Genomic DNA, 21,642 nt, shown 5'->3' with positions numbered 1-21,642 from the left:
GCTTAAGTTGAGCCGGTGCATTCCAGTGCTCAGCACCAGCAGCTAATCCTTGGCACCTGCACTTATAGCACCAAATAAGGACACACTCCTTTAGAAAGCACATGGTTTCCTGCCCTCGAATTACAGGATGTTGAGCCAAACCGAGACTCGAACCTGGTTCTCCAGCGGCACAATTGGCAGTTCTAGCCATTAGGTAGGATGACCAGATCTTGAGAACCAAAAACTGGAACATTTGGGAAAAATAGAAGAAGGACTACACTTTTTCATCCACGGAATGGCACAGAATGACAGCTGTCATCAACATAGGATCACAGAAGATGCATTAAGAAACTAAATAAAATGTAATTTCTACAACCAAAATCATACCGATTGATTAAAATGCTTACTTATAACAGTTGCTAACTAGCAAAGCTTTAGAACACCCAAAAAAGAGCCTCTCACTGTTTTCAGTCAACATCCTCTAAAAACCGGGATATGAGCCATAATTGCCGAAATCTGCGGGGACAGCTGGTGGAAAACTGGGACTTTCCGGGCAAATCCGGGATGTCTGGTCACCCTAGGCCAAGTCCTCTCCTGAATAATAAGTGCTGGGGCTATAGTCAAGAGAGTTTGACCCAGCACATTTCTCCTGTTAACGCTGCCTCCTAAGGAGAGCCCCGGCACTTTTTATTTTACAAATTAACCACTGACAGTGAATTCTGCCTGCTTATGAGATATACACCAGGGATACCCAGAGGCACTCTGTGAAGCATTGAACTGTGCCTTCTTGCAGAAGGAGTCTGACTCTCAGTGAGCTTCTCTAGCCTGTCTGATGGCAAAAGGCAGTCTGTGGTGGAATGAAGCCCTCAGTGACCGCTTGTGACTAACGTGTATGAGCTTTCATTGATGGTACATGCACGACGGAGAAGTGTGTGTTAGAACTGTTACTCAGAAACTCTATGGGGCATATTTACAATAACTGGCGCATCCCTGCAAATTAGCAGGGATGCGCCAGTTATTGTGCGCCACAGCTCCGCCATCATGGATGCGCCGCATTTACAATGCGGCGCACCATGGTGCAAAAACGGCACAGATGGGGGCGTGGCTTGACCGGCGATGTGAGCAGACGCGTGGCTGCGGAGCTCCCGCCGCCGTTGGGCCCATCTTTGGCTATTTAAGCGGAATTCGGGAGTCCAGACCCGCCACACACCTCCCCGGTGCCCCTGCCCAGCTGGGCAGTACTTCTAGGCGCGAAACCTCCGTGCTCCGCCTGGTAGACGGCAGAAACGAGCGGTCGGCTCGCTACGAGAGGGACCGCCCGGTCCGTCCGCCATCTTGTGACCCTGGGGGAGGCGGCCTGTGGCGGAGCCTCGCAGACACAGAGACCGTTGGCGACCGCTGGCTGGAGCGACCCCCGCCCTTCCCACACAGAGAACCTACGGCGCCCTTACCTGTGGCCGCTGCGGTGAGGAGGGGTGACTGAGCGGGGGCCCCTGTGCGGCTTCTGAGTCTGGAGCGCCCCGGCTCCCGCGCTCCAGGGCGGAGCTGGGAAGCGGCGGGACCCGCTATCTGGATCGGAGGCACTACTAGTCTCACCTCCCCAGCGGGCTGCTGAGGGAGAGCGGCACTGCGGATCCGCGACAGAGAGCAACGGGGAAGATCGGAGCGGTGCTCTGATGCGGCCGGTGCCCCTGGGGCACTTTGAAGAGCGGACGGCGCCAGCCGGGATACAGCCTGCGGGGAAACACCGTGGCAGCGAGAAATCACAGCGGCTCCTCCCTGGGGGTGAGTGCAGGCCTGGTACTGTTATGAGTGGCCCTCTCTGGTGCTAACCCCCCCCCTAGGGAGATTGTGGCCTCCTCTGAAGACGAGCGGGTCTGCTCATTGTCCTGGCTGGCCGCGCGTTGGAAAGTGAGGCGACGTAGTCGAGGGATCCCTGGGCTGCCTGCTCTGCCACGTGGGGTGTGTGCTGGGAGCTCATTGCTGCGAGGGGTGACGGTACGGAGCCCGGATCCCCTGAGTGCGCTGAGACTTCGCGCCGGTGCCCCCCACCTCCCCCCTTTGCCTTCACTCAAAGCGGCCTACATCGGGCGAGGGCCCTGACACGGCCTAGGAGGCACCCTGTGGACCGCGCGGAGGATGACGCGCACGAACAGGAACAGCAAGGCGGAACCTGCGCCGACCCCCAAGGGGAACCCGGTGACGGCCATGTGGAGCAAGGTGGGAGTGCCGGCGGCCAGTGGAGGCCCACCTGCGGAGATGGCGGATTCCCCCCCGGTCACGCAAGCGTTCATGGCCGCCTTCATGACTGACCTAAAGACTGAGATCGGGTCCCTGAGGTCGGAGGTCCACTCATGCGTCACGGAGCTCAGGAAAGAAGTCACGGAACTGGGGGACCGCGTGGACAGCCTGGAGAGAACCGCGGACACGCGCACCGAGGACCAGGAACATCTATGGCAGAGCCTAACGGCCCTGGAACAACAGAGTATTGAACTCCAAATCAAGCAGGAGGACTTAGAGAATCGGGGTAGGCGGAACAACCTCCGCATCCGCGGCGTGCCGCTCGGAGAAGAAGGGGAGGACGTAATGGACTTTGTGGCACAACTCCTCCACGAGGTGCGGGGCGACGAGGATGTATCACCTCCCACACTAGACCGGGCTCATCGAGTGGCGGCGCCCGCGGGGAGATCGGGGCTTCTCCCGGACATCATCACACGGGTGCATTTCTTTGTGGAGAAGGAGGAGATTTGGAAGCGTGCTCGAGACAAGCTGGACCTGCAGTACAAGGGCCATAAGATTCAGCTCTTCCAGGATTTAGCGCCCAACACCCTGAAGCAACGACGCGCTTTCCGCCCAGTAACGGAGAAACTGCGGTCCATGAACATCTCATATCAATGGGGCCATCCCTTTGCACTTATCTTTCAATGGGAGGGTAAGCGTGAATCCTTGCGGTCCTACGACGAGGCGGCGCGGCTCCTCAACATTGCAAGCTCTCCTCCGGGGAGCCCCCCTAGACGCTCTCCAAGCAAGAGGACACCGCTTGCCCCGGACTGGACCACAGTGCTGAGGAGAAAGCGTGCATCGCCTGTTGACGCACCTACGACTAGCCAAGCTAGGCAGGATGTCATCGCCCACATTAGAGCGCTGGAGGAGGCGGAGAGCGACCATGCGGACCGCTCCCCTGCGGGACGGTCCTCCACACCGTGAGATGGCCAGCGCACATGTGTCACTCTACTTGAGGTACTGTTCCCTTATACCCCTCCGGAGGGCGGGGTTGGTTGTGGGGCGGGAGGGAAGTTGCTTGGACTCCTGATTCCCGTGTGCTGGGCCTAGGAAGGTGGGGGCTCCATACCTCCTAGTGTTTCTGGCCAGTCATGTCCCACCAGGACTGTCTCCTGGGGAGTGACATCCCGATGGACATTCAAACCCGTGGGTGTAGGATGCCCTGCTCTGGGGACAGTGTACTTTGGCCCAGTTGGCCACGTCTTCACGGCTTAGGCCGTCAGCCCTTCAGGCTGCTGAAAGTTTGGTTTCCTCATTGGACTTTCCTTTTTCTCTTTTTTCTCTCTTTCCTTCCTATTTCTATCTACTATGAGGGGCTGGGGGTGGGGGGTGGTGCGATGGGCGGAGGTGGGCCCTCTGGGTGGGGCTGTGGGCCGGTGGGTGCTCTGCAGCGCGTAGCTTTGCGTACTAACCTTAGGGACTCCCAAGATGACGAGTGATATGGCCAGACCCCTTAAGATCTTATCACTCAATGTTAAAGGCCTTAATTCACCTAATAAGCGCCAACAGCTCTGGCATTATTTCCTGCAACATGACCCGGACATCATTTTCATACAAGAGACCCACCTTCTACAGGCTGATACAAAACGCATGGCGCACCCTAGATACCCCCTCCAATACTGGGCTACAGCAGATACGAAAACAGCAGGGGTGGCAATTTTGTGCAAAGCTGGCATCAGGCGGGGTTCTGACAAGCTCTTCCGGGGTGGTGACGGTCGCTTCCTCAAGGTATCGGTCGAGGTGGGTTCCCGCCGTCTTACGTTGTGCAATGTGTATGCGCCCAACCTGGCACAGGATCGCTTCCTTCGGGACCTTCTGCGTGCTCACGTCCTTCGGGGTGGACCCTCGATTGTTCTGGGGGGCGACCTTAACCTGGTATGGTGCCCTACGATGGACCGGAGTGCGGGCTCCTTTCATGGAGCGGGGGCGATGTCCTCGGCGCTACGCAAACAGATAGGCGATTTAGGTCTCTTCGACGCATGGCGCTACTTCTCCCCCGAAAAGAAGGAGTATTCTTTTTATTCTAGTGCTCACCGCTCTTATTCCCGCATCGATCATCTGTTCGTATCTCACGATCTGCTTTGTGATGTGATGGATGTGGAAATGTCGGATATATCCATCTCGGACCATGCGCATGTAGAGTTGCTCCTTAGAGATCTGCGGAGCGGTCCTCCTAGAGAACGGAAATGGCACCTGCCCCCACACCTTTTCAGAGATGCAGCGTCGGTTGACGACATCCGCATGGCCATTACCTCCTACTTCGAGTTCAACGATTTGCCGGAAACGCCGTTCCCGGTGGTGTGGGACGCCTTCAAGGCTACAATTCGGGGACACATCACCTCCCTCGAGATTGCGAGAGCGCGTGAGAGGAGGGCAGTAGAGGAGGGCCTGGTGGCGGATTTGCGGGGGACAGAGGCGCAGAATCAGGAGGAATCCACCCTAAAGACGCGGAGACACCTGGCGAATCTGCGGGGGCAATTGCGCATGCTGCGGGCGAATCGGGCGGAGAAATCTCTCTTGGCACTAAAGCGCATGCATTTTGACGGGGGGGACAAAGTGGGGAAACTTTTGGCGAGACGACTGAGGGTCAAGGCGGCCAGATCCCACATAGCGAACGTGATGCTCCCAGACGGGTCTCGGGCGACGGCGATGGAGGCTAAAATGAAGGCGTTCCGAGACTACTACGCCTCCTTGTACACGGCGGCTCCACCGGGCTCTACCCTGTCGGAGGAGGTACTGGAGCATTATGGCGGGACGCGCTTGCATTCCGCAGCGGCGGAAAGGTTAGAGGAGCCACTCTCGCTTGCTGAGGTGACTGAGGCCATCAAGGATCTGAATTTGGGGAAGACGCCGGGCCCTGACGGCTTACCGCTGTCCTTCTACCGCCTTTTTCAGGGGCAATTAGGTCCTTACCTTCTCAGACTCTTTGCTTCCTTTGATAATGGCCAGGGTCCCTCTCCAGACATGGGAATGGCGGAAATAGCTCTAGTCCCTAAGCCTGGGAAAGATCCGGCGCTTTGCTCGTCATATCGCCCGATTGCGCTGCTTAATACTGATTTTTAAAATTTACACGAAGGTACTGGCTAAAAGACTTGATCCCCACATGCCGGACCTTGTTGACCCTGACCAAGTGGGCTTCATCCGGGGCCGTCAAGGGGCAGATAATGTGCGGAGATTGGCACATTTGGTGGGGAAGGTGCATCACTGGCACATTCCGGCATGCCTCCTGTCGTTAGACGCTGAGAAAGCGTTTGATCGCGTGGACTGGGGGTTCCTCCAAGCGGTCCTCTGTAAGATAGGGCTCGGCCCAAAGATGATTGCCAGGATCATGGCACCCTATGTTGCACCGCGGGCGAGGGTCAGGGTGAATGGGAGGTTGACAGAACCGTTCGCCATTGGCAGAGGGACGAGGCAGGGCTGCCCTCTTTCGCCATTGCTGTTCGCCCTGGCGATTGAACCACTGGCGGACTTGATCAGGCGGAACCCAGACATTAGCGGCGTTCAGATGGGGGGGACAAACCCATAAGGTGGCGTTATACGCGGACGACCTCATCCTCACTCTCACGGAGCCACGACAGTCCTTACCGGCGCTTCACGCAGTGCTCTGCTCCTTCGAAGGCGCCTCTGGCTTGAAAATTAATCACGATAAGTCATGGGTGCTTAACCTTACGATCCCTCAGGACGATGTTCCTCCCCTGGAGGTACTGTGCCCCTACCGATGGACGGACCAACATATCCGATACCTCGGCCTCTCCCTGACTCCCTCTTTGGGAGGCTGGTCGGCGCTCAATTGGGCAGAATGCCGCAAATCTATCCTCACTGATCTACAGCGGTGGAAGCCTCTTATCCCCTCTTGGTTGGGTAGGTTGAACGCAATCAAAATGTCTATACTACCCAAAATACTCTACCTGTTTCAATGCCTTCCTACACCTATCCCTCTGCCGAAGATTAGAGCCTTGCAAAGGGACTGTACTAAATTCATTTGGGGGGGCAAGAGACCCCGCTTCTCTCAGGCACTCCTTATGGCCCCGCGAGATCGTGGAGGACTGGGATGCCCGAATCTGGTGGACTATTATTGGGCCGCTCACTTGCGATTTGTGATAGAGTGGGGTATTAGGCGGAGTGAGAAGGGGTGGCTACATCTGGATCGGGCGGTCACAGGTCGCACAATCTGGCACTTGCCTTGGACCCATAGGGCGGGACGGTCCCCTAGTGCTTATTTGGCGGTTCCCACGAGGACGGTCCAGGACGTGTGGGACAAGGTGGCGGTGCGGAAAGGCCTGACGACTTTCCCCTCGCCACACACCCCCATAGAGGATAATCCATGGTTCCCGCCGGCCAACCACACTCCCGCCTTTCGCAGGTGGACACGAGAGGACTGCAAAGTCCTTACGGATCTATTTGACGGAAGCTCCCTTAAGTCTTTTGCCCACTGTCGGGAGGAGTTTCGTCTTCCCCCAGAGGCCGAATTGCAGTTTCTGCAGTTGCGTCATTGGGCTTTATCGGATGCAATATACCCGGGGGCCACTCGGGCCTTTACCCCGTTCGAGAGGCTGGCCCGCTCTGGTGTGGGCACGAAGGGCCTTATATCTAAAATTTATCAGATTCTGCAGCATCCTCATACTCCCCCTGTTCATCCGTATCAGCGACAATGGCAGGAGACTCTGGGCGCTGATATCGATCATGCGCAATGGACCCGCCTCTGGAGGGATGTTCCTAAGGTATATCGCAGCGTGCCACAACAAGAAAACGCGTATAAAGTAATGACGCAGTGGTACTATACGCCTCAACGTCTGCACAGGATGTTCCCCTCTGTGCCACCCGGTTGCTGGAGGTGCCATCATGTGCCTGGTGACTTCTTACACATCTGGTGGACTTGCCCTGTGATCACTACCTTTTGGAAGGAGGTGTTGAGCCACATTCGGGGGGTGCTGGGATTTCCTCTGCCTGATGCTGCTAGCACAATATTGCTGGGAATCAAACCTGTTGACTTGCTGGCCCTGACCCGCAGTGACTGGACCTTAGCGATGCAAATGTTGGGTGCCGCCAGACAACTTATCGCCCTGTATTGGAAGAAGGTGGAGGCCCCCCCTCTAGCTGTATGGTTCGGCAGATTGTGGCAGGTCATCATTATGGAATTACTCTCGGCGAGGCTACAGTCTCGCACGACTCACTTTGAAAAGGTTTGGCGACCACTAGTGTCTTATCTTTGCAGGAGCGAATATGCTAGGAATATGCCCCCGGCTCTGCGAGCATTGCAATTGGTGAAGGATGCGGTGCTCCCCTTTACCCCTCTCAACCTGTGAAGCGGGAATGGGCCCTCTGAAGGATGCTCCGATGGCTGCGACCCCCCCCCTCTCCCCAGGCTCTCCCGCCCTCGCTGCTCTGACTGTCCCCCCTGGCTTCCTTTGCTCTTCTTCTCTGCTCCCTCTAATCTCTGTCTCTACTCTTTTTGCTGCCTTCTAATAGGCCTCTGGTTGAATGTTGGGCCCCTAGGGCCAGTTGTTTGTTCTTGTTTGAACTGTTCGTACCTGCCCGCCTCGCGGGATGATATATAAGGCGGGGTATCACTGGGGAGTGCTGGACTGCGCTTTTGGACCCCCCCTTTTTTTTTTTGAGCGACTTAATGGGATCTGGACTGATCTTGATGTGCAGGTCGACGAGTATGATTGGAGGTACCGACCCACGCAGAGTCCACACTACGAGTTCTATAACGCGGCCGGCCCCATGAGGGTTGTAGGCTTATCGCTGTGTCAATGTGACCCTTTTCTTAAGTGTGTCTCGGAATGAGACTTAATAAAAAGATGTTGAAATAAAAAAAACGGCACAGATGCGTGACGCATCTGTGCCGTAAAAGTGACGCATTGCTGGAGTTGCGTCGCAAGCGCGACGCAGCTCCAGCAATGCTCTGGGGGCCCTATCTAGTTAATGCTGCGTCAATCCTTACGCCTGCTTCAGGCAGGCGCAGGGTTTTGACGCAACATGGGCCTAAAAGTGACTGAGTGAAATCTTGTAGATTTCACTCAGCCACTTTTAGGAGGCGTTCCTGCGCCGGAATGCCCCCCCCTGCACAGGAACGCCTACCTGTGGCGCAGGGCATTACAACGTGACGCATCTCCCAGATGCGTCACGTTGTAAGTACCCCTGCACCATGGAGCAGGATTTGCACCGCCGCTGCGTCACAAAAGTGACGCAACGGCGGCGTAAATGAGGCGCAAGGGGCTTGTAAATCTGCCCCTATATTTTTTAAGTGAATGGCCCATTTGTCGTTTTAGTCCCCTTTTAATCATTAAATACTTTTTCATTTTACGAAATGGTTTTAGTAGCTTTGTTGAGTGTTTTCATGATTCAAGTATTGTGTTGGCACTGATGATCCCTACTGCACATTCTCTTAAGTAGCTTTCTGTCTCAGTTCCGCACTACTAAGGGGTAGACAAGGTTTTGTTAGAGTAACAGTGTTTGACTGACCCAGGGCTAGGTTAACCTGGTGGCTGGAGAATTTTCACCACCAAGCAACCCGCCTTCTGACTTTAGGGTTTAGCAGTACAATGAGGGGGACACGTGGAGATCCCTACAAAGCCACTAACTGCTAGACTGCAGGATGGCACTTTAGCTAACCTTGAACTTTTGGGCAATTAACAGCTATGACCACACATTAGAGAGGGCATTTGCCCCACATTATTAAATGGCTTCTGCAAGAGAATTTTTCTTAGAGGCTGCCAATTAGATGACTCAGATCTGCAGTTCAACTTTGCACACGCAAACCACACTACAACTTATGGTGCCCGCAATGCTGTTCTCTTAACCGAATCTTTCTTTAGCTTCTGTGCAATAGGCCAGTTAGTGTTTTTAGCGTGTGGGCAATGCAAGTTATGGCGAGTGTGATAGGGGGTGTCTGTTTCTGGCAGGGGGACTAAAGGGGCTGGGAGCCCAAACAGATAAGCCCTCCTCCATTCTTTTTCCTACTTTTAGGGTTTTAGTTATTAGGGGCGACAGGCACGCTGCTAGTGGGGTTAGGCTGTAGCCATTTGCAGGGGTGCAGGGTGGGGGGTTGGAAAGGTTTTTTTTTTATTTTGCCTTTTTTTATTTCTATGGCCTTTTTCTTTCCTTCCCTTTCTCTTCCTTAAAGGATCAGTATAGCTTGCGAATCATTCGGATTCTTATCGTGTACTTGTATTTAGTGCTTATGCTTTTTATGATATCCTGATTCCCGGGTGGGCAGGCCCTGAGAACTGGCGCTCAACATTGAATGTATATTGTATTGTCGTTTGCACCGATCCATATGCTTTGGCACCAATGCTCCATTATAGCGGTTCTTACGTGCATATCCTGTCTCTTGCCCTGTCCCCCGTATTCTTCTGTTTGATTGTATGGCACCTGATCCTTTCTTAAATAATATAAAATGGAACCTCTGTCTCATCCTGGGACTCAGTTGTGCATTCTAATACAAGTTCTATCCTGAATCGCTGCCGGACCTCAGGGTTGTCGGGTGATGAGCTGTGTCGTACTGTGATATAGGGGGTCTTAATTTGTTTAGCGGCCAGCCCCTGTGGTTGTAGGCCCATGCTTGTATTTTATTGAATGCTACAATAAAGGTTTTTCAAAAAACAAACAAAAAAAATAAGTTATGGCGAGTGTTGTGTTCTGCGAATATCGGTGCTTATTCACATTTGAGCAAGAACCAAAACTCGTTTTTTAATTGAGATGTGTTTAATAAATGTAATTGTTTGTTAATAACTTTCTTAGTATTCCACCTTAATATCAGCAGCAGTGTATTGCGTCCAAAATATCGAGGACCAAAATATTGACAAGGTACACATAGGTAATTATAGATTCACTTTATAAAGGAAAGTAAACCTATACTTACTTATATGCGCTTACTATCTCGATATCTTGGTCCTCAATATTTTTGACACGATATTCTAGTGCCACAATATTTTTGCTGCTGATATATTTCGACATAAACCCACTTTCTTTTTTCAAATGATGTGAACAGCAGTATCACGGAATGATGTCATCTGAGATGCCATCAGTCATGTCATCAATGAATTAATTTAAGATGTTATCAGTGCCATTATCAATGAAGTAATTTAATATGTCATGAGCGATGTAATGTGTGAGGACAAAAGCCGCACATTATGGGGGCGGAAGGTATACTAAATTCATGAAACTATAGGTGAATTTCAGCTTTTTTTTGTTTTGAAACGTCACTATGTCACTATAACCTTTGTATTTTTCAGTGAACCTCTGGCGCTTTTTTAACGTAAGATAAGACCCTATAACCATACCCAACTATAACATAACTTTTTTCGGTGAATTTCTGTGTTTTTTTATCATATTCAAAATTAAGCATACACCCAACTCCCCCGGGCAACCTGTGCCCCACCGCTTAGGGAGTGGCCAATCCACACTGTACGCAGCCTTTGGCCAACCCGGTGACATGCGGAACAGCCAACACATGGCTCCAACAGAGAGAGAGATGCTGAGACTGCAGTGGAGCAGCCATTGTTGGGAGCGAAGAGTGTAACTCCAAGCCAAAGGGTTGACAATCAAGAGAACCCACATAGAGCCGACTCTTGATAAGAGGAGTGGTTTTACACCCCACTTAATGGCACGGGATACACAGAGTGCAAAAAGAAGAGAGTCCCAATTTTTCAGGGCATATTAGGAATTGATTGTGTTACTTGTGGAGAACATAGTTTAAACCACAGTTGAACTTCTGTGCTTACTTCACACTCACACGCAGACTTAAACATTCCTAATTACAAGCTTTTAATTTAAACAGTCACTGGGATATTAATCAACTTTATATTATTCTGCTTTGCCTGATGCATTAAAAGCGAATTCGCAGCACAATTGACTTTTCATTTGTGTAACAAGGAAAGACATATTTACCCTGACAGCCATTGCGTTGTAGAAATTCATCTTCATAACAGAACGCGCTGTCTGTGAACAGAACGGGAGAAGGAGATGTTAGTCACGACAGACATCTTTACATATAAAAGGTAAAAATCTACATTCATAATGCATAATAAAAATAGTTATATGCACAGAGAGAATAAAATTACACTTTGAATTAAAGAGCTGGGCCCGCTAATACATAATGCAGGCGCGAGCAGGAAAATCCATGGTAGTCAAACTAGGGGCTAATGGAGACATATGATCATAAAATGCTCTCCGCTGAGTTTGAGAATCAATGGTGCTCTACTGAGAATAGAATAACAAAGCAGAAATATTCACAAGTGCTGGTGACACGTAGGATTGCATGATTTATTCACTGAGGATCTGTTAGCCAAAACTCACAGAAACATAAAAGGAATTCATATTTCAAGATGTCTGGTTTAATGAAAAATTCAAAGAGATGCTGTCCTCGGTGGCAGCCCTGGGAGGAGACGGTGGCGGCGGCGGGAAGGAGCAGGCCGTGTCTACAAACCATCTGCACAAAACGCTATGTACTTAGCTGGCTCCCGAGTAATCTTTGGGAATTTTGTTTCATTTAATATTCATTTTAACATCATAAAGTCATAAATAATTAGTGTTATTTTTATTTGCTAGTCTGATCCAAAGCAAATTGTCTGTGGAGAGCAGCAGGACTGGATTATTTATCAACAGTCTGGGCAATTAAGAAACAGTTGGCTGCAATATGTTATTTACAAATGATCACACCGACGCCACTTCATTTCCGACTCTTTCCTCCTTCCAGCGGGGCCGGCATAACTCCTGCTGTACAATTAGAGGGTATTTACCAGACAGACAGCCAAAGCCGAGCTGGCGAGCTTTAACGACAAGCACAACAAATCTCAGCCATGTCAATATAATACAGAGATTATTAAAGAGCTGCATTGCCACAATAGAGCTTCGCAGCACCAACAGAGTGCAGGTACCACCACGGTTTGTTTTCTGTTTGCTTCAATTGGATGGTCAATATTGTCCGGATTACTTTTCAGCAATCTTTATTACCCCAATTTCTAGTGTTCTTCATCACAATCTTTATGTTTGCAGTGTGAGTTCTCACGCCTTGTCGGATATCCCTATATTTCACATATGGAAATATATATATATTTTTCCCTTTCACAAAATGGATAGTCCTTTTCCTTTTCAACACTACTGCCCCCTATCCAATATCCTATAACACCAACCCTCTCCCGAGGACCAAACTTGAACCAACCCACCACAGAAGAATCATGGTCAAAGTGAAATACTAGGTAGATGCTAACTGGAGGAAGGAAGGAAGGGAGCTATGGAGGACTCTGGAGGGAGACACTAGAATTTGGAGCAATGAAGATTACCGGTTGCTAATTGGGAAAAAAACACCTTGTCGGTCTTCCTCGTTCCAGTCCTTACATACATGAGTATATACCAAACCAGCAACCTGACTGCAAACATTCCACATCAACAGGACACATGGACGCAGGTCAAAAGAGAAAGCAATCTCTTCAAAAGGGCCCCATAAACTCACCAGGGCAGTACAGGAAGGCCAATAGACCTGCGAGGAGGCCAGAGAACAGACACAAAGACAATATGGCAGGCAGTGGAAAAGCAAGTTGAAAAAAGACACCAAAGTCTGAATCAAGAACAACTCAGATAGGGGAAACACCAAAACCGTAAAGGTAAAAAGTCAAGGAATGAAGTGTAGTGAACTACTGGAAACTGCCCAAGAAAGACGTCTCCACTGAGAAATCAGAAACCCAAGAAATCTACCCTAGCAAAAAAAATACAGAAGGGACACCAAGGGAAAACCCAACACAGCAACATCAAGTGGATGGAATAATGATGTACAAGCTGCACCCAAACTAGGAAGTCCAGAGTCCCCACTCAATGGGCCCAGCCACATCAGCGACCGCGGGAAACGGCCACTACAACGAGGCCGTTTCAACGAAGACCTTAACCACGCATGCATTACAACGCATGCGTGGTTACAACGACAGCCTTTACCGCGCATACGTTTACTACAAAGTACGTAGTAAAGGCATGTGTGGTAAAGGGTACAAATAAAAAAATGGGGGTTGGGGGGGCTTGCCCCCCCAAAAAACACTAACCTTTAGAGGAGATGTGCAGGAAATCGGCGGCGCAGGGGAAGGAAACGGCCGTTTCTTTTTTTCTACGTATGACGTCACCACGGAAAAAACGTGGAGAAGGAAAAGCGTGAAAATAGTATTCCGTAGTAACGCATGCGTGGTAAAGGCATGCGTTACAACGGAGTTCATTGTAAGATAATACAACCAGCGACCGCTGCAACAGGAAGCACATAATGTCAATGGCGTAGGAGGAGGAATGTGGTGCAGAGAGCAGCAAGGTACCCCTGAAGGAAGCACCTGAAATTCCCACATCTCTTCTCCTTTCACCCCAAGTAAAAAAGAGACTTTGGCTCATTGTAGACGCTAGGATGTAGGTCAGTAGTACCAACACAGGCTGGGAGAACCAAGTGCACAGGAGGCTTAAGAAGACCATGAAACCCTGTAAGCAACAAAGAAAACCACAGTGGGAAACTGTTCATCCATATAGGGACCCACAGACCGGTAACAGGCTGACAGCCCCAGAAGCAGGAAAAGAACAGAAGGTCACTGTGACTCTGCAGCAGCAAAGGCAAGAACAAGTATTCCAGGAAAAGGGCCCCTGCTCTTTACCTGCACCTTGCTTGCGGAATGGCTGCACATGTCACCATCGTTCTATGTCTGGGTGGCAAGAGATGCACATTTGGCCATATTGGGGCATCTATTTTTCTTACATGCCTCGGGATCACTATACTGCCACCTATTACTATGGAAACTAGACTACAATGACGGCAGGACATCCACAACAGCAGAAGAGGTCTTTCATCTTACAACTGGAATCAGGAATACAGACCTTGGACTATAACTGATCAGTATGGTCACAGATCCATTCTCCAGTACTTAGTCGACGTAACCATCTACGTCTATGTGACTGACCAGGCAATCTCCCTCTAGACCACCACCAGCATACTAAAGTACCAGTCATTTTTACATATAGTTTTCTATATACACCATCAACTTGTGAACTATTCTGCCCCACCATTGGATTGATAAAACTCTGATTGAGGATACAGGAAAACTAGCTCCCCTTGTGACATTGCCCTTTCAGTTTAACACTGGTATCTTCACAAATGTCCTCCTCTGCTCCACTTAGTCCTCAATCATAATCAATTTACCACTTAGAAAAGGTATCTCCCCCATGACACAGCAATTGTAATTCTAACTCTTGGAATCGGCCCTGCACCCATTGCCATATCGCAACTCAGAAAGTCCATCTGACAACTGCCAGTTCAGACCCTTATTCACCATGTCCCCTACCCACACCTTCAAGCACTGTCTCTCCAGACACATCCCCTCTTTTTTCACAATGGCCTACCCTATTAAAATCAGGGGGGCGGGAAAGATCAAATGTAATGTACTACTTGAACATCCAGACACCTTGACCACTGATAACTACTTCAGCCACATGTTAGGTGTTATCACCACAGACAACATTTTCTAATCAACTTACGGCTAACCATCCTAAAACAGGAATTCCCATCTTCCCCCATCTCAATTATCCCAAGAGTCTAGAAGCTAATTTTCACCTTAATCTTACCAAAAATCTGTAGAACAATGAAAAATACATGATTCAAGGTAAACAATGAACTCTAAATAACTTTGAATCAATCCACCCAAGCTAAGAAGTGTAGTCTTGACCACGGCAACCACATCAGACAACCTCTGCCTAACCACCTCATTTGGTTACGACACCCATTCCCATTGCACCCCAGCACACCCCCTTACAGCTTCAGCCTGGGACCTTCCACCTTCTAGTACCTTCCCCACTCCCCCCTTTTTTCCAGGGAACACCATAGCAGGTGCCTTCCTTAACAGTAGATCTACTGTAAAAAAGCATTTAGCATCTATGATCTGAACTTCCACTATTCTCCCTACTTACTGTCCGTGAGACCAGGTTTAAATATGCCTCATTGCCTGACGTGCATAGCCTACTCCTGCCAAACAACCACATTGATAACAGAGGAGGCAGAGTGGCCTGAATCCATCACTCCACGATCTCAGTTAAGCCATTAACCTATCCCACCTTAGAACACATCATAAACTGTGACAATCTGCACTCTACACCACTCCCCAAATAAGCCTTGTTACCTTCCCATCCAGCTGCAGAGAAGTGGGGCGGTGGCCGGGAAGAGGGAGGTTTTGACAGATGACGAGGCAAAATTAATTTGTTATTTAATTTTCCCTTGTGGTCGAGTTTCGAATCCCCCCCAAACCTGGCCCCACTTCCCCATCACTCTTACCTGCATGGGCCGCTCCTGTTCCCATGACCTCTAAGACCTTGCCTTGTACAGGCTTTCCATCTCAACTCAAGTGTGCAATACAGGAGAATTTAACATATGGTTGATAACACTTCCAACCCCTATGCTCACATATGGACACCCTTGACTTCTCCAATAAACAATTCTTTTCTCCACTATTCACAACCTATCCTCCTGGAAGAGGCGCTCAATATCTCCAGGTTAGACCACCCACTAATTAGCTTCCACCTACAAAATGAGCTTAGTAGCAAGCACCATCACAGTTTCCTCTCACATCTCAGATCTGCCAGAACAAATCTAAACAACCAATGACTAGATAAACTCACCTATTAGCTCAACAACACCCCAGATCCCCCTTTAACTTACCTCAATGATCTCTTGGTGCGCATGGTGAAAATGATGACAACAAGTCTGGATTCCCCTGCTCCTCTCTCAATACATAAGCAGAACTTGTGGAAGTCCAACAAATGATCACTGAAAATCTCTCTTAAGCACAGCAGCAGAGCACTTGAAAGACACTGGAACTAACCTAAAGACCTACCAACCTGCAGGCTTGCAGGATGCACTCCAGATCATCCCGAATTAGGTTTAAACAACGTATATTTCCAAGCCCGCATCTCTGAGGCACGCTACTGCACTAAAGAATGTTTCTAATTCCATAGAGAAATGGGTAATCCTAAATCATAATTCCAGTCCCCTGGTCTTTCCTGAGGATTTATGAGATAACCTCTTGCCCTTCTTCATTACCACAATCAAAATGCTTCGCGGGAAACTGGTTGCACACCATCTCTCCTCTCACCTTGAAACCCATGGAAGCCATAGCGACTTTCACAGGCTTCAAACCATGGAGAAGTATAGAATCCACACTTTTAAATATCAGGGAAGAACTTTTATTTTCGTTTGTTCAAAGCATATTGGGTGCCTTATTTCTACTGTACCTATTAGCGGGGTTTAATAACATTGACTTCTGGGTGCTTGTTGATTGTCCGAAACTCTCAGCCATATAAAATGAAGAGCACTAACGTGGTTCTCCTCCTTCCTCCTACACCATACCAAGCAGGTCAAACTGAGCTCTTTCCACTCTAGAACTGCTACAATCACCTGCTGGGGCCAGGGGGTCCACAAGCTCTCATGCTTTTAAATATCCACATGATACATCTCACCAGAATACTAGATTCGTACGACATGAGATATAATTTATATGCTGACAGTACCCAGGTACATATAAGACTTGATGACAGATCGGGTAGCTAATTGAAAGTCACTCATTGCTTATCCTAGATGCAGAAAAACTGTCAGTGCCTGAATGATGAGAATACCGTAATTCTGCTTTTCAGATTCTTTTGTCCAGCCCATCTTCCCTGCTACTGGCCTGATTCTTTGGGTTCCAATCCTCAACCTGTGTAAAATGTTTGCACCCTGGGTGTGTTGTTCAACAGGAACCTCCAGCTCATTTCTCAAATAAATTCGGTTACCAAGCTTCTCTGCACCATTGCGCCTATTCGGAGGCGTCCCCTCCTTACTCCACCTCAAGCAGAAAATTGCGATCTTACTGAAGAGCATGGCAACTTTAAATCCCTATGATTCATCCAAAAAAGTTCAGCATGGCTGATTACCAGACTATCTGCCTAGACTGTTCCTTCCCTACTTCCCATCCTGTTGGTTAAAACTTACTGTCCATCCGACCACACCGATATAAAAAGTTTGGTGGCAAACATCCACACTTTTATGGATCTCCTCTATGGAATTCCCTCCCAATGTGACTAGGACTTGAGCTGGACTCATACTGATTCAGAAAACGACTAACATATGATTGATCCAAACAATCTTATTACCAATGTCTGCTTCTGGTCAGTTATAGTCAAATGCCTAAAATGAGCCCTTCCTTCAAGTTGAACAATCATTGACTATCCAGTTAAGGCATTATCATCATCTCTTTAACCCTGATTCAAAGCTCTGAAGCTATCTAGATGGCTTGTAGTGCTTTATAAAGCTTCCAATTAATTAAATAAATAAATGGACTATTACCTTGTTGCCAGAAGTTTTACACAGGCAGTGCCACAAAGTTTTCAAATAGGATGGCTGAGACAGTTGAATGCTGACTGGTAAAATAAATGGTGATCTATGTACAAGTCACTCAGCCTTCTATCCTACTGAATGTCAGTAAAATGAGTATCATTAAAATGGGGAACGGCAACACCTGCTATTTACAGCACTGAGAAACAGCACGAAGGAGCAAATTTATGAAGACTTTGAGCTGGTGCAAAAGTCACCCAAAGTGTCGCAAACCGGTGCAAAGCTTTGATACGGAATTGACTTTCCAGTGCAAAACTTTGTGTATGCTGGAACGCAGCCCTAAAAGTAAAGCAAATAGGCCTCTGCATTAAATATGCATGAAAGGGGCGTCACATGAGTGCTATATGATACGATCCGTGGTTTTTGATGGAAAAACCTATCTACTAATATTGATAGACAGAGCTTTGCATCATAAAATAACACCTCCTTGAGGCAGGCGTTAGCAGGGTGAAATGTATATACATCTCCTAACGTTTAACACATGTTATGTCTGCTGCACAGAACTGCACGAATCCAACGAATAAAAAGTTTTTTTTTAAGTTGAAGCCCAGTATTTTATACTCGAAGGGTACTCTTCTAATGCTATGCTAGACATCACACAAGCGCATCTTTGCACTATGGAGCAAAGGCGTGTGTGTGGTGCTAGGCAGTCTGTGTGCCAGCGCTGCTTCTTAATAGATATGGCTGAATACAACTCTCTCTACCTAGATCAAAGTAGCACAGTAACTTTAGTGGCTGGGATGTGCTAAAAATGTATAAGTCTGTCCAGAAGTGTGGTATGAAGCGGTATATGAAAATAAACATGTTATTACGTATTAGTCAATTGTTACTCTGCTACAAAGATATCTAATTTGCATCTTTTCTTCTTGGACACACTGCCACCAGGCTTTTAGGACAGAAGGTGATAGCAGGGTAGATCCTCTCTGTGATTAGTGACACCCCTTAAAATGAAAAAGGCACAGCAATGTACATTTTACAAAAGAAGAAAAAATACCATAATAATAACCAGGAATGCGTTTTGCTGTTGCCTAACCAAATCATAAAATAGATGGAACTTGTGGATTGCTTTATAAAATACATATCTAACCCAGTCTTTTCAGACACATCAACAGAGGATCACATCTGGGCACCAGGAAGGATGATCCGGTGTTATTTTCTGCATCAGTGCAACCTTCATTTCACAATTTTGAATGCGATCATTAAAATGATTTATTATCGTCTAATCATGGGTGTTTTGCACATATGCTTTGCCTTTCCTGCTGACAACTGAGACTTCACTGGTCATTATCAGCAGATAATATTTAAAGTGACCTACAAACCTGGGTCTGCCATTTTTACCAAGCTCGAAAATCAGAATTTGTTTCAGTGCTCAGACATGGAGAGTCACAGTCTCATTTACATCGGGTCAAGAAAAAGGTACAAAAAGATAATGCTTGATGTAATCAAAAAATAGTTACACCTTGAAAAACAAACAATACTTCGAGGGATATTATATTACATTGTTTATGCAAAAAGCCTCTGTACTCTTCTGCACATTTCTGGAAAGGATTGCGTCAATCTTCAATACTGTTACTGTCTCTGGGTGCATCCCGTACCATCATTATTCAGCCAGACTGTGCGACGGACTGGCAATTACTCTGGGCCAATTCTACTAAATAGTTTTTTTGTTCATCCAGATAGGAACCAACAACGAGCAAATCAGGCTTGGCCCTACCTCAAAAGACAGTCCAGCCACAACTGTCAGAACGTGAGTTCCTATGAATAGGTGCTAATCCGATTAACACATGTCTGGTTCATATACGTTATGGGAGATACAGCCCAAACTTTCCTCCATTGAGCGGTGGTGACATGAACTCTTTGCTTAACCAAAGTGAGTGTCTAAGGAAGTGGAGACATAACTCTGGAGAACCTCGTGTTTGTTCGCTTTTGGGCCCCTGGTTTTCGGACTTCTTCTATGGCATGGAATTACATAATGAGAGTTTCACCCAGTGTAAAGCTCTTTGGACAATGGTTTTAGGCTGTAGCTAACATGTGCCCATCTTTTTTTAGGTCAAAGCCTACAGGACAGCACAGCTGTCTGATTTGTTAAAGACATCTTGGGGACATTCGGAAAGCTTCACTGGGAATACATTACGCCCATTGCTTATCATTGGCTTTGTGGTGAGTAACTCACATTTGCTTGCTTTCTAATTGCCGGATTTATTTGTTTTAGGCTGTCCAGGTTTGAGTTCATTCCTCCCGGGGTGTACCCCCTATTTACTGTATCCTTCCTGCAGTGTTCGATTTATGTACACAGACCTTTACATCTTGTTTCTATCTTGTCATATTTGCTTTGCTTTCAAAGTCAAATATCAAATATCAAATGTCAGGATCTGTTTTCTGAGGGAACTTCGTGTTTACCTTTCTTTTTCTGACTTCAGAATAAGACGAATTATGTGACAATCATGCTGGCTACTGGGGGTGTTCTGGTGGAAGGTTGTAGGATGTTATTCTTTTCAAGCACACAACAAAAATAAAATGTCTGTAAAAAAAACTTTGCAGATATTTCAGAAAATATCAAAACAAAGAAAGCACAATCAAAGGAGATCCTCAAAATCCAGTCACAAATAACGGTATGCAACATATGCCTTTTCTTCCATAGGCAACCATTGCTGAGTAAAAAAATGCATTGAATTAAACTTTTTACATAAATTCATTAATGCAAAAGGACTCACTTGATAACGAAGTTCTTGGTATCAAAATTTACATAAAAATCCGACTTTTTTTCTAAATTTGTCTCGGATTTATTCTTGGGTGTGTGTGTGTCATTTATTGCCTATGTAAGTACAACAGATGCTTAGCACTATCCTCTGATTACAAACTGCTCGCCAACACTACCACAAAAGAGAGCATTTAATGTTATCATTTTTGCCTCTGTAAACCAATAAGGGTTTCCTGGACTCTGTACACAGTGAACCTCGTTTTGGTCCACTATATAAAGAGCCAGCCTCCTACAGGTGTTGCAAATGTCCTCGCACAACCCTAGGAGGCCACTTTGACATATGTTAATTTCAAATAAATTGTGTCCCTTTAATTGTGTTTGCCAAAATGCATTTTTTGTTTTGTTCTCTTAAAACGTGTTCTGTCAAAATACATCAAAATGAACATAATATAATTTTTGTATCGCATAATTTCATTGCTTGTAACACCTCTCTCAAACAATGCTTATCCTATTCACGTATCGCTCTTTGCAATGGTGATCAAATACCCATTGCTTTTCCTTTAGTATTTTGTTTCAATAACTTTGTTGAGAAAAAAAGCTGCTCGTTTCTCTCGAAGTGTGCTCCCCAGTCTACACGGAGAGTGCCACTGATGGTGGCTTTGTAATCATATTTCTAAAAATGAATTTGTTCTAGAATCTAATATCACTAGACACCTCATAAAAGTAGCAAAGTAATAAGCATGCTATTTAAGAATCTTTACAAGACCCCATTCAAAACTGTTAAGGGTTTCACAAGACGGTAGTATACAAGGAGATTGAGGCAAGTAAAAATGGGCACAGAAAATATGTTCAATAAAGCTAACACAAAACGTAACTCAAACTTGTAGAAACGGATGGGTAGACAGAAAGGGGAGGCCAAAAAAAGATGATTATAGTCAGAATCAGGGTCCCAAATAGTCATCCAACCAAACGGTGCTGTCTTCCTCTAGAAGATAACATAGGTTACCAGTGAAGCCATACTCATACAAAGTGAATAGTATGTGCAGGGTTTAATAGGAATTCAACAGCACGAATATCAATTACAATAAGTGAGAAAAGAATGTAATAGCCACATTATATGCATTAAATATAGAATGTGTGTAATATCAAGAGGCTGTAGCCGTTCTGATTTACTGTACTAAGAATACAGGCAATATATAGGCTAATGATTGGGCAAAAGAATATTGAAATTAGCGTGGGAGGGTTTCATCCACATTTATGACAAATCTATCATGACACAGTATATTAGGGC

General features: G+C 47.4%; 1 protein-coding gene across 2 annotated transcripts in view; it reads right to left on the bottom strand.

Moving 5' to 3' along the window:
• The window catches only part of SPATA17 (spermatogenesis associated 17), a 705,361-nt gene that overhangs the window by 571,746 nt on the left and 111,973 nt on the right, over nt 1-21,642 (bottom strand). For both annotated transcript variants that reach the window (XM_078647122.1, XM_078647123.1), the window contains exon 4: nt 11,158-11,208. In XM_078647122.1, the coding sequence (XP_078503248.1) occupies nt 11,158-11,208 (51 nt within the window). The remainder of the gene's footprint in view (nt 1-11,157; nt 11,209-21,642) is intronic.

Source organism: Lissotriton helveticus, chromosome 6 (genome assembly GCF_964261635.1).
Source record: "Lissotriton helveticus chromosome 6, aLisHel1.1, whole genome shotgun sequence".
In the NCBI taxonomy this organism is placed as follows: Eukaryota; Metazoa; Chordata; class Amphibia; order Caudata; family Salamandridae; genus Lissotriton; species Lissotriton helveticus.
This window is presented reverse-complemented; position numbering and strand designations above follow the sequence as displayed.